Source organism: Grammomys surdaster, unplaced genomic scaffold (genome assembly GCF_004785775.1).
Source record: "Grammomys surdaster isolate TR1022 unplaced genomic scaffold, NIH_TR_1.0 125789, whole genome shotgun sequence".
Classification (NCBI taxonomy): Eukaryota; Metazoa; Chordata; class Mammalia; order Rodentia; family Muridae; genus Grammomys; species Grammomys surdaster.
The window spans coordinates 3,126,933-3,139,507 of record NW_021620620.1 but is presented as its reverse complement, the minus strand read 5'-3'; the positions used below and the strand labels follow the sequence as shown (position 1 = coordinate 3,139,507).

Here is a 12,575-nt window from a genome sequence, read left to right as displayed (position 1 = left end):
TGTATGGTTGTATTGTACCAACTGGAGCTGGGCAACCTGAATTCACTTATTTTCAGTGTTATAACCAAATGACCAAATGTTGATCTCTGTAGTAGCCCTTATTTGCTGTAAAAAGAAGCTTCTTTGGTGAGGGGTGAGAGCTACACTTAACTGTGAGCATAGGATTCATATTCAGAATAATTAGAAATTGTATTAGTTTAGGAAAATGGCCGTAGCAGCTTCCCCTCTAGTCTTTGGCCTCTCTATCCATGAGTGGTTGGCTAGGTGCACCATGCCCAGCATGAGAAACTACCTTTTTCTTTATTGTCTATACTTAGCCCCTTGAGAAAGATCAGTTGACAGTCAAAATGTGGATTTATTTCTATATTGTATATTTTGTTTTGTTAGCCCATATGTATATTTTTATGCTGGCCCAGCATACTATTTTGATTATCATAGCTATAGCTTTGTAAAGGAAGTTTTCTAAAGCTATACCTTTGAAGTATGATAGATTAGGTTTTTCTTCTTGCTTAAGATTGCTTGGTCTTTTCAGGATCCTTTGTAACTATTGCCTTAGAGGTGCAAGTGAGGCTCTGTGAGTGCAGCTCACTCCTGACTTTGCAGCTCCAGCTCTACAAGTCCTTTGGGTCCCCTTCATACTTAGACAGACTGGGCAGCCACTTCCTTTCTCTTGGTGATTTACTTAGCACATGAATTATTCTCAGCTTTCCCCTTTTAGTGTAGACATGCTATGGACTACATACTGATAATTATAGTTTTTATTGTAAATACACAGGATTAGGAAGCTTGGCATAGGGTGTCTGGATGGTTTTCCTATTGCTGTATCATTTTCCAAATCAGATATAAGCACTTTACCAGAAGTATCCTCTTAAACTCTAAAACCCGCCAGCAGTTGTGGAATCATGGCAAAAATAAATGTTACTAATTTGGTGTAAAATTGCTACACTGAGTTTCTTTTTGCTTTTATTTCTGAGATGTCTAGGATTATTTTGCTGTATTAGCTCAATCTTTTTGGGATATTGTCTTTCTAGTATGTATCCCTGACTGTACTGAAACTCACTGTGTAGAATAGGCTGGCCATAACTCAAGCCATAACTCAAGGAGGTAGTAGATACCTCCTACTTCATGGACTCTGAAATACATAATAATTTTATTTTGTAGCTCTCAATGTGTAGGTTCTATAGGTTGTTTATACTTAAAATTTCCCTGAAGATTATTTTATTTAATAGTATGCCAATTAAGAAAAAGAGAGATTGCTTAGAAATCAGCTTCATAAGTATAATATTAGGAAACAAAATACTCTTTGATGCTGGTTTTTCAAAGCAGGGGGAAGAAATTAATATACAAGATAAACATAAGATGATTTGAAAAGTAGGTGAGTTTCTCTCATATAGCTTGACTTTTCTCACTAGTATTTCAACTTCTGTTAGTGCTTCTCATTTGATCAAATCTTTGTTTCTTTTTGTTCAGACAGAGCTAATGATGAAGATGAGGATGATTCAGATGACCTGAATCGCCGGAAGTTTTTGCCTTCATCAAGTCAGAAAATGACACCTACAAAACCGGTAAAATTAAAAGGGGCAAGCTTTCTGCTATCTGCTGGTGGTAGTTCTTAGACCGCTGATTCAGCTCTTTTAGGAATTAGTATATATTTGCTTTTTCTTACCACAGTTACTTCTTATTTAAAAAGAATACTTTTGATATTCAAAATGACCAAAATAGGAATTGAAAAGATTGGAGGATTTTGTTTTTGCCAAGCTAAAGGAAACTTCTTTCATTGCTATTCTAGAAATTTTACTTGTTTTGACATTCATGCTATTTTGTGTTACTACCAGGTACAAAATAAAAAATCTCATGAAATATGCAGAGCACTTAGATATATTGATGATGTTTCTATTGATAAAAACCATATTGTATAATGTCTTCAAATTATTGAAATGCAAGCTTGTAAGTAATCCTTAGCATACACTATTTTTTTTAGAAGCTGCTTAGGGATTCAGCCAAGATGGGAAGTATATATTTAAGCTTACAGGTGCTTTTGTTCAGGATCCTGCAGGAGGACTAAGGCTTGTATTTCTCTTATAATCCTCCTCTCTCAGCTGGGATCACATGTGTGTAGCATGCCCAGTTACATTTTCTTTTTCTCTTATCCAGTCAACTGGAGCTTGGGGACTTATATGCTGCTGCTTCACTCACTTCTGTCTCCAAGAAGGTACAGCAAGAAAAGTCTGTACCATGAGCAAGCTCTTCACACCTCTGACTAAACTTCTATTTCCACCTAAGACTGGCAAGAGTGCTGCTTCAGAGAATGATGTAGCTTTGTTGTAGTCTCCTGGAGTCTTGTCTACCCTTCTGTTACATGTGTGGTAGACGTGTCAAGGTCATCACCACGTCTGGCTTGGAATCTCTAGCTTAGGGTCATGTTTGCCTGTTAGTCCACAGAATGTTATTTTTTCTTCAATAAAGATGATTTGAAAGTGAGTAACGTCACAGAATGTCCCAAGAAGCTTCCTTTTTATTAGCACATATTAATTATAGAGAGCAATGAGTTTCATTACGACATTTTCATGCATTTGATCACATTCTATCCCTAGGCCTTTTTTCACAAGTTGGAAGCTTAGCTGGGTGGAGTCTTTCTGAGGCACACTTCTCATTGTTTCCGTGCAGTAAGGGTGTCGCCTAAACAAGACTAATCTCCTTAGCAATTACATTCTCTTTCTACTCCATGCCTTGGGGCAGCATTACATTTACTGGTGCTTCTTTTCCCTCTCCAAACTGTACATTTGTATTTTTCTCTGCCCTACCTGCTCTTTTTCTATATAAATGTAGTCACTAATAACCATTCCACAGATTCGATTTTATCTAGAGTGAAATTTCCTTGGTCAAATAGATCAGGCCTTTATTTTTTAATTTAGTCTTAGATGAGGTCTCAGGGAGATGGGCAGAAGACTGCTAGATTCTTTGCCCAGATATCATAGGAGTGTCCTTGAGCCCAGTTGGTCATACAGTTTGTTCCTCTCTGAAACCTCTTGACCTGGTCTTTAAGCTTTGCATTACTCTCAGCATTGCCGTATTTCAGGTTCCTACTAAAACAGCCTGTTAATCTCTGTTTACAGCATTGAACTGTTCTTCTAGTCCAAAGTTTCAAAGTTGTCCACATTCTTCCAAAAACCAACAAGGTCAAGTTCTTCACAGAAACACCCCACTGCTGTATAAGTTACCATTGTGTTGCTGTGATAAAATATTATAGTCAAATGCAACTCTCGGAATTCATTTTGGTGTATAGTTCCAGAAAGATATATGTCCATAATTATGGTAAAGGCAGCAGTGACAGGAAGCCAAGAGATCACTATCAAGTGCGCACACAGGAAGCAAACTGGAAGTGGAGGTGAGGTCATGCTCTTAAAGTCCACTACCAGTGATGTACTTCCTCCAGCAAGGCTCCAAGTTCCAAAAGTTCCTTAACTTTCTCAAACAACAACACTAACTGGGGAGCAAGTGTGCAGATACACGAGCCTATGGGGGCATTTCTCATTCAAGCCACCATACTAGCAACCATTTAACTACTTATAGATCCTCATGGAGTGGTAAGACTTTGTGAAACTCATGTCCCTAGTTCAGGTTAACTAACTTCCTAAACTCCTCAGGGAAGAGTGAGCCTCATTATAACCCCCTCCCATCATGACAGGATACCAAGTGTCCAATCTTGTCATGGACAAGTGGTCATGGGTGCTGTGAGTTCAAGACTGCCATGTCTGTGTCATGTCCAGGAGGCAGTGTTCTACATTACTCCATTTTCTATCTCTTATATTCGTAATGCCTTGTCAACTACAGTGTTTCCCAAGTCACATTGTGATATAAATTCCCATTTATAGCTAACCATTCAACAGTACTTACTCTTAACACTTTGGTCTATTATGAGTCTCTGCTGTTTTAACTGCCTGTTACAAAAAAGAAGCTTCTCAGACCAAACACAGCAGCATATAGGGATAGACTAATATATGGGAATAAACATAGTTATTGAGAAGGTAATTTGATGAACACATTATATACATTTATCAAAACAGTAGATGTAGCTTCCCTACTAGGATCTATGACATTTCTAGCCTCAGGCTTTTGACCATATTTATGAAAATAGGATTTGCTCCCATGGAATAGGCTTTAGTTCTAAGAAAGTAGTTAGCTACCCCCAGAACAGACTTGCCACTATTGTACCAGTGGACAGATACCCTTTCCTGACTAGTCAGAAGTATAGCATGCAGTGTTTGTGGCAGAATTTCCTTAACTTATATTTCATAAGACAGCTTGACACTATAACTACTTGCTTTCCTTTTGAATATGATACTGTCTCTTAGGAATTGTGTTATTTATAGACTTGCAAATTTGAACTGGAAGATTGTTAAATTTTTGCCTGTTTCTCTTTTTAGCTATGAAGAAACTGAGACCTAGGAAGATGAAGTAATGGGCCATGACTATGTGGCTCTTCAGGAGAAGGGAAAAGACTATGCCTCCTAATATAACTATGTACTATGTTCACTTTGTCCAGCAAGGGTATACAGTAAAAAAAAGAAAAACAAACAAACAAAAAAACCAAACAAAAACAGAAAAAAACTTAGGCTCCTCAGAAAAAAAATTAGCCAGACTTTTCTTCAATTTGTTGTTAATTTGATTCTTTGAGCAGTTTCTGAAAGACCTGTTGTCTTAATATATATTGTGTTTCTTCTTGTTATTGGTATTGTTTGTTAATTTCAGTTCATTCAACCAGAGACTTGATAGAGTCTTCAGTTTGAATTGTAGTCATATTGAATAGTTTGCTGAATAGTTTACTGAATTTTGATTGTGAAATCAAAATATTTTAAAAGATTTATTTATTTTGTTTTATGTATATAAGTATTTTACGTGTGTGTGTGTGTGTGTGTGTGTGTGTGTGTGTGTGTGTTCCATGTGCATGCTTTGTATCCATGAATGTCAGAGGATGTTAAATCCCCTAGAGTGGAACTAGAGTTATAAATGGTTGTGAGCTGCCAGATGGGTGCTGGGAACTGAACCTGGGTCGTTTGAAAGAGCAACAGGTGTTCTTAACCCCAAGCTATCTTACCAGCTGCTAGAATAATTTGCCTCTTTAAAAATGTAATTGTATTGATTTTGAAGTATGATTTGAAAAGTGTCTGTGATTTTTATCCCTCTAATTAATTAAGTTCAGTGAGGTCTACCAGTGAGCCAGGTTCAATCCAGAACGTTGCAAGTATCTGAAAGATGAGCAAGCCTTTTCCCTTAGGCAGTGCAGATTTCATGTTGCAGACACATGCAGAATTTCTGAATTTAGATTGTGAAAGTACTAAGTAAAGATAAATGGAGTGCTAAGAACTTTATACTCACAGTAAATAAAATGTCATAAGCACTCAAAGAAATTCTTTTTAGCTTGTAGTAATAACCAACATTTTCCAAACAAAGCCAATTTTTATTGGCTTTAGATAACTTGACTATTCCAAGTATATTATTTGTATTTACGTAGCACTCTGAACTCTCGTTTGGAAAACTGAGGAATGTTTGCTGAGTCAATGTACACTTCAAGTGTCTTTTTGACACTTAATTATGTGACTATGATTTTAATTTTATCATTTAAAATCTTAATACTTGTAAGATTGTACTGTACTAACCATATTTTTAAACTATATTTTCCTAAAGTTGTTCCTATAATTTGTTTTCTTTCTCATGCCAACAGGCTTTTGGGAATAAAGTGAATTCAGAGAATGTAAAATCCGCCCACCATCTGTCATTCTCAAATAAGTATGAGCTTGTTTTTCCAGCGCCTATAGAAAGGTAAAAACAATATGTTTATTTAGTGACTTTTCTGTTTATCCTCTTCATGTTCTTTATACCTGGCCCTTAAAATGGCCATCTCAAAATGGAGATGGTGCTCAATGACCCTTGGTATCTGATTATTTTTTTATGATGCAGTTCTTTCTAAACCTGATTTATCTTTCTTAGGGTAGGATATTAACAAGAAAAAATTATTTCTCAAAAGATTTATTATCTGTATTATCTCAGTAGGTACAAAGCTTTTTTGTAAATGTGTGTAAAGCTCTGGGAGGAGACAGTGCTTTTGAAGTAGCATAAAACTACTTCCTTTAGTGCACACTTAGAGTCCTTAAACAGCTTGTTTGTTTTGGGAAAGAAAAATTTATTTTTAATTAATAGTACTAGTAGAATGGTGAATTCTTAGTACTGTGTCTGAAAAAAAAAGAACCAGAAGAATGTAAATTTATTTCCATTTCAAAACAAAAGGACAAGAGTTTTATAAAACTTGCCTATCAAATGTCCAATTTTAGGTATTATGTATTAAATCAAAACCTGTTTGATTAGACTATGTTTCCAGAGGGATTTACCAATAACATTGACTATATACTCACTAGAATACTACTCTATAGTAATGTAAATATTTTTGCATTTGTGTGTCTGTGTAAAATGTATGTGTATCACATTCACAAGTGCATTGAAGGAACAAAAATATAATGGTGATTCCAAGGTATTTTGAGACCCTATTGTCTGGTGAGCTCTCTCTCTCTATACCTTTGCCATTCAGATCATAGCTTAATTAGGAGGATAGACATAAAAAGACAAATGATTACACAGCAATTATTATATAGTCAAAATGCAAAGACTGTGCTATGGAAAGTTTATAACTATTTACAGAAAGAAGTTTTTCACAAACTTTAAAAAAGATGTATTTAATTTTTAATTATTTGTATCTGCACATGTGTGCATGTGTATGCAGGGGCCCATGGAGACCATAGGTGTCAGATCCTCCGGAGTTGGAATTGCAGGTCGTTGTGGGTACTAGGAAGTAAACTTAGGTCCTCTGCAAGAGCCTTTTAACCACTGAGCCATCTCTCCAGCCCCTCATAAGCTTTTTTGACAAAGATAATTCTGGATTTAGAATTTAAGTAAATAGAAACCTAGCAGATGAAGAGAGGGGAGAAAATTTCAGGTGGGAGAGATGTTTGAGAAAAGTAAGGGCTTGTGAAGACATCTTATTAATGGCAAGAATACGTGTCAAGAATGAAATGGTATTATATGAGTTGGGATGAAGGAAAGCTGGAGAAGAGGAGAATTAAAATGCAAGATACAGTGTACGCTAGAGTCAAGGGACTTAGGATGTGTGGATCTAAGACTGTCTAGTTTTTTGTCTATTAAAATTAAAATGAAGCACAGTTAGATTTCCAGGTTCACTCCTTAGACAGTCTGTCTATCCTCCATCCTATACTTTCAGCCAGCCCTTACTTTGAAAGTTACTGAAGGAAAATTGAGGATGGTTTAGAATAGTAGGTAATGCACATCAGTAATATGTTTACAGTGGTTTCAAAAAATGAAGAGGAAATAGTAAAAAAAAAAAATTCCATGAAAAAGACATGGTTAAAGCATCAAATACATATAAAAGATCAGTAGAAATGATGGTGGAAATAAGCAGCTGCAATATTGTTTGTGTGCAACAAAGAGTCTTTTCTGTATGGCCTTGCAATCATAGTGAATTTTAGGAAGAATTTTTTCTAGACATTGAAAATTAAGTCCAGACATCAAATGAGGAAGATTGGCTAAGTGAGATTGCAAACAAAAGTGCAAGAGCCATGTCCATAGACTAAGTCACCTGAAGAGTGGGAAGTTGGAGAGGGAACAGGAAGTGAGTATAGTCAGCTTTAAAAGCTTGTTAATAGTTGTCAGCCTGACAGATGGAGAATTGAATTTAGGATATGAGAGAAAATGTAGATAATGAGTTACTGAAAAACAGACAAGTCATAGTTGGATTAATTCTGAACAGGGAGCAGGTATGAAGTGATGAAGAAGTTGGTAATCTATTTGTTTTCAAAGAGTAAATCCTGGTTTACTTCTAGGAGTAGGGATTGCTTTTTAGGAAGGAAGGTGATTACATAGGACTACAAGAGGGCAGTGGTTGCAGTGAGCTAACCACGGTTGTGTGGGGAGAGTTGTCTAAGGACAGAGCAGTGGCTTCTAACTTGGCCTACCATTACTTCTTGTTGCCTAGGTAAGGGAGAAGAGAGGATGGGTAGGTGGACTGGTCACAGGGTTTGCCAGCCCTGTGCAGGAGGATATGCAGTTTGTGATCAGGTGTTAAGTTTAGCGTTACCCTAGAGGTTATTAGAGGTTCTTCTCTAAGTGTATGTGTTATATATTTTTCTAAATCTCATGGATGTTTTTCTTCTAGTAACAGTGATGAGACAATGTGGGATGTCAGTGACTTGTCCCACAGAAGCAGGTGGAGCAGTGTGGATACGGAGTCTGCAGGGCCGTCAAAGACTGTCTCCCCAGTGCTTTCTGGTAGTAGTAAGCTCTCAAAGGGTATGCACAAAGATTTCTTTTAAATAAGAAATGAAAGAAAAAGATATGGAAAAAATTAAATGTGAAAATAAATTTTGAAGGGTTTATACATTTTTCTTAATTAAGTTTTTTTTTCAATTAATTTTTAAAAGTATTTAAAATAATGGGTTTCATTAAGGGATTTTCATGTTTTTATACCAGCCTGCCTGTTGCTGGAATTTCCAACCCCAATAAGCCCATATAAAAGCATATTATAAAAGCTCATATAAAAGCAGTTATTATAATCATAAGCTATATGCCTAGATTTGGCAGACCTAACTTATCCCCAGCTATAAGACCCCTTGTTACTTGTTGTGGTTTCTCCTGGTTCTGGTCCACTGTGTCTTCCTCCTCTTCTTCCTCTGTCCTCTCTCCTTACCCTCTCGTCCTCTTCTCCCCATCTACCTGTCCCCACTCTCAAACCTCCAGTCCCACTTTTCCCCTCCACTGCCCAATCACCGCTTCTAGCCTTTATTGACCAGTTAAAATGGGGAGAAGGGAAATGAGATCACCTGAGTATGTGATAGACTGATTGTAGGGGCATCTCCTCTTGAGGAAGCCGAATTAACATCAGAGTATAAACAGCATTGGGCCAACCCACAACACCTCCCTATTGTCCTCCCCACTTCCCTTGAAACCACTTGGCTGATCCCCCTTCCTCCTTCACCAATAGTCCTGGTTCTGCTTTCAAGCCATAGCTGTTCTGTTACCTCATCTACCTCTCAAGATCTCTGCTTCCCTGTTTCATGACCTATATATACATACTTTAAAAATAAATGCAATAGCACTTCATATTTATGAGATCAATTTCTACCCTTCAATCCATTTTATTTCCTCCCACTCCACCCCCATCTCTCTCATAGGTTTTTGGCAGTGAGAGAAGGTTTCTTGTCCCCACTCAGTGATAGATTTGTAACAGCGTTGGCCCATTGTAACAGTGGGCCCAGCACTATTTCTTGCCCATACACTTGGAGTACAGTCTTAGTTGGACCCTCTTCCTATCTGCAGATGGTTTTCAGTTTGCTACAATAATAGTTGCTGTAATTCTGTCTATTGTTAAGACTTTGGTTTTTGTGGGGAGCTAGATCCTACTCAAGCATTATGCATTTTCCATGGTGGTAATAGCTCCCCTCTTCTAAGCTTGTACTACTTGGGAAATGATCCTTTCCATTCCCTCATGTACTCCCAGGTCTTCTAATGAGTACCCGTTAGATATCTGGGACATTGAGTTCGACTGTGCTCTTGACTTCTTAGGATTTTGTATTGTCACACTGGCCCATATCATAATTGTCAATGTCCATCCAAGTGTTTCCTTCCAATGTGTACAGTTCTTGGTTTCTTTCTTTCCCACTAGTTACTATAAGTGAGATAATGTTCCAATTCTTGGCACTTTTTAGAGGACTCAGTCTTAGACTTCAGATCCTTCAGCTGACCTGCTCTCAACTGTCTGATAGTTCAGCAAAAGGATAATTTAGTGGGCTTAGCAACTTGTATATATAATTAGGACTTGAATGATATTAATAATAGCTTTCTATATCTTAAAAAGTAGAACTTTTAATATACATATATTTGTAGAATATGAATACATTCCTTTGTAAACATCGTTTTCAAAACAAATAGCTTTGCACATTAGTTTTTTTCAGCCTTGAAAAATAATAATACCCAATGTATGACTGTACCATAATCTATGTTATTGATTTCTCATTGGATATATAGATGTGATAATTATTATTGGGGCTGAGGCTTTAGGAATAGTCTTAGATTAAATTTGAAAATGAAAAGGTGTTACTCAGATTTGTACTACTGTAGCAACAGTACAAACCCACAAACTCAGTTTAGTTCCTAAACAAGCACAAGAGATCCAGAATAAGAATAAGGTATCCAGAAGTTCTAAAGGAAAGGGTGATATTGTGAGCCATAGAAAAAGCACACACTTCCATGCTCTGTATCTGGGACTGTTCTTATTAGTTTTGCCATCATTTAGACATAATGACCTTTTTTGCTTTATTATGAACTCTTAAGTGACAGCTCATGTTTGTGGGGCATGAAAATTGCTTCTTTCCACAAAGGACTTTCATGGCTGATTCTCAGCATACCAAGAGATACTTGAGAGAAATATCTTATTTCTAAGTACTTGCCTTTTCAGTTTCAGTATAGGACTAAGATTAGACTCTTCCAAGAGTTGACTATTAGGGGCCTTAATGACAAAGAATTAACATCCTCAAATGTGAAGATTTATATGTTAACACATAAAGGACAACCAGTAGACACTGACAGGCACATTACAGAAAAGATGTTTTATTTTATTTTTTTATAATTTTTTATTGGATATTTTATTTACATTTCATATGTTGTCTCCTTACCCCATCCCCCACCCACCCGGGAACCCCCTATCCTCTTACCCCTCCTCCTTCTTCTCTGTGGATGTAACCCCTACCTACCCCCCACTTTCCAACCCTCAAAATTCCCACCCCCTGGGGCGTCCAGGCTTCATGAGGTCAAGGATCTCATCTTCCACCTATGCCCAGCAGGGCCCTCCACTCTTACGTATTCAGCTGAAGCCCTGGATCCCTCCCTAAGTGCTCCCAGACTGGTAGTTTAGACCCTGGGAGCTGTGGTTGGTTGGTATTGTTGCTCAGCTCATGGTGCCACAAACCCTTTCAGCTCTTTCAGTCCTCACTCTAACTCCTCCATTGAGAACCCCATGATCAGTTCAATGGCTAGTTGTGAGCATCTGCCTCTGAATATGTCAGACTCTTGAAGGCCTCTGAGGAGACATCCATATCAGGCTCTTATCAGCATGCACTTCCTGACTTCCACATCAGCATCTACCTTTGGTGACTGCACATGGGATGGATACTCATGTGGAAAGGTCTTCAAATGGCCCCTCCTTCAGTTTCTGTCCCTCACTTTGTCTCCATATTTGCTCCCTTGAGTATTTTGTTGCTCCTTCTAAGAAGAACTGAATCACCCTCACTTGGTCTTCCTTCTTTATGAGCTTCATGTGGCTTGTGAGTTGCATCTTGGGCATTTCAAGGTTCTGGGCTAATATCCGATAATCAGTGAGTGAATACCATGTGTGTTCTTTTGTGATTGGCTTACTTCACTCAGGATGATGATTTCTAGTTCCATCCATTTACCTAGGAAACTCTCGAATTCACTTATTTTAATAGCTAAGTAATACTCCATTGTGTAAATATACCACATTTTTTTGAATCCATTCCTCAGTTGAAGGACATCTGGGTTCTTTCCAGCTCCTGGCTATTATAAATAAGGCTGCTATGAACATAGTTGAGCATATGTCCTTGTTATATGTTCCAGCATTTTCTGGGTATATGCCTAGGAGTGGTATAGCTGGATCCTCAGGTAATGCTATGTCCAATTTTCTGAGGAACCGCCACACTGATTTCCAAAGTGGTTGCACCATCTTGCAGTCCCACCAACAATGGAGGAGTGTTCCTCTTTCTCCACACCCTCGCCAACATCTACTATCACCTGAGTTCTTAATCTTAGCCATTCTGACTGGTGTGAGATGGAATCTCAGAGTTGTTTTGATTTGCATTTCCCTGATGACTCAGGACACTGAACATTTCTTTAGGTGCTTCTCAGCCATTCGAGTTTCTTCCATTGAAAATTCTTTGTTAAGCTCTATACCCCATTTTTTAATAGGGTTATTTGGTTGTCTGGAGTCTAATTTCTTGAGTTCTTTGTATATATTGGATATTAGCCCTCTATCAGATGTAGGATTGGTAAAGATCTTTTCCCAATTTGTTGGTTGTTGTTTTGTCCTATTGGCAGTGTCCTTTGCCTTACAGAAACTTTGCAATTTTATGAAGTCCCGTTTGTCAATTCTTGATCTTAGAGCATATGCCATTGGAGTTCTGTTCAGGAACTTTTCCCCTGTGCCCAAGTATTCGAGGCTCTTCCCCACCTTCTCTTCTATTAGTTTCATTGTATCTGGTTTTATGTGGAGGTCCTTTATCCACTTAGACTTGAGCTTTGTACAAGGAGATGAGAATGGATCAATTTTCATTCTTCTACATGTTGTCCTCCAGTTGAACCAGCACCATTTGTTGAAAATGCTGTCCTTTTTCCACTGGACAGTTTTAGCTCCTTTGTCAAAGATCAAGTGACCATAGGAGTGTGGGTTCATTTCTGGGTCTTCAATTCTATTCCATTGATCTTCCTGCCTGTCTCTG

General features: G+C 37.7%; 1 protein-coding gene across 1 annotated transcript in view; it reads left to right on the top strand.

Moving 5' to 3' along the window:
* Nucleotides 1–12,575, top strand: part of Ptpn20 (protein tyrosine phosphatase non-receptor type 20) — a 45,293-nt gene that overhangs the window by 4,727 nt on the left and 27,991 nt on the right. Inside the window, exons 3-5 of the mRNA XM_028789134.1 lie at nucleotides 1,475–1,565; nucleotides 5,726–5,823; nucleotides 8,225–8,343. Coding sequence (XP_028644967.1) covers nucleotides 1,475–1,565; nucleotides 5,726–5,823; nucleotides 8,225–8,343 — 308 coding nt within the window. The remainder of the gene's footprint in view (nucleotides 1–1,474; nucleotides 1,566–5,725; nucleotides 5,824–8,224; nucleotides 8,344–12,575) is intronic.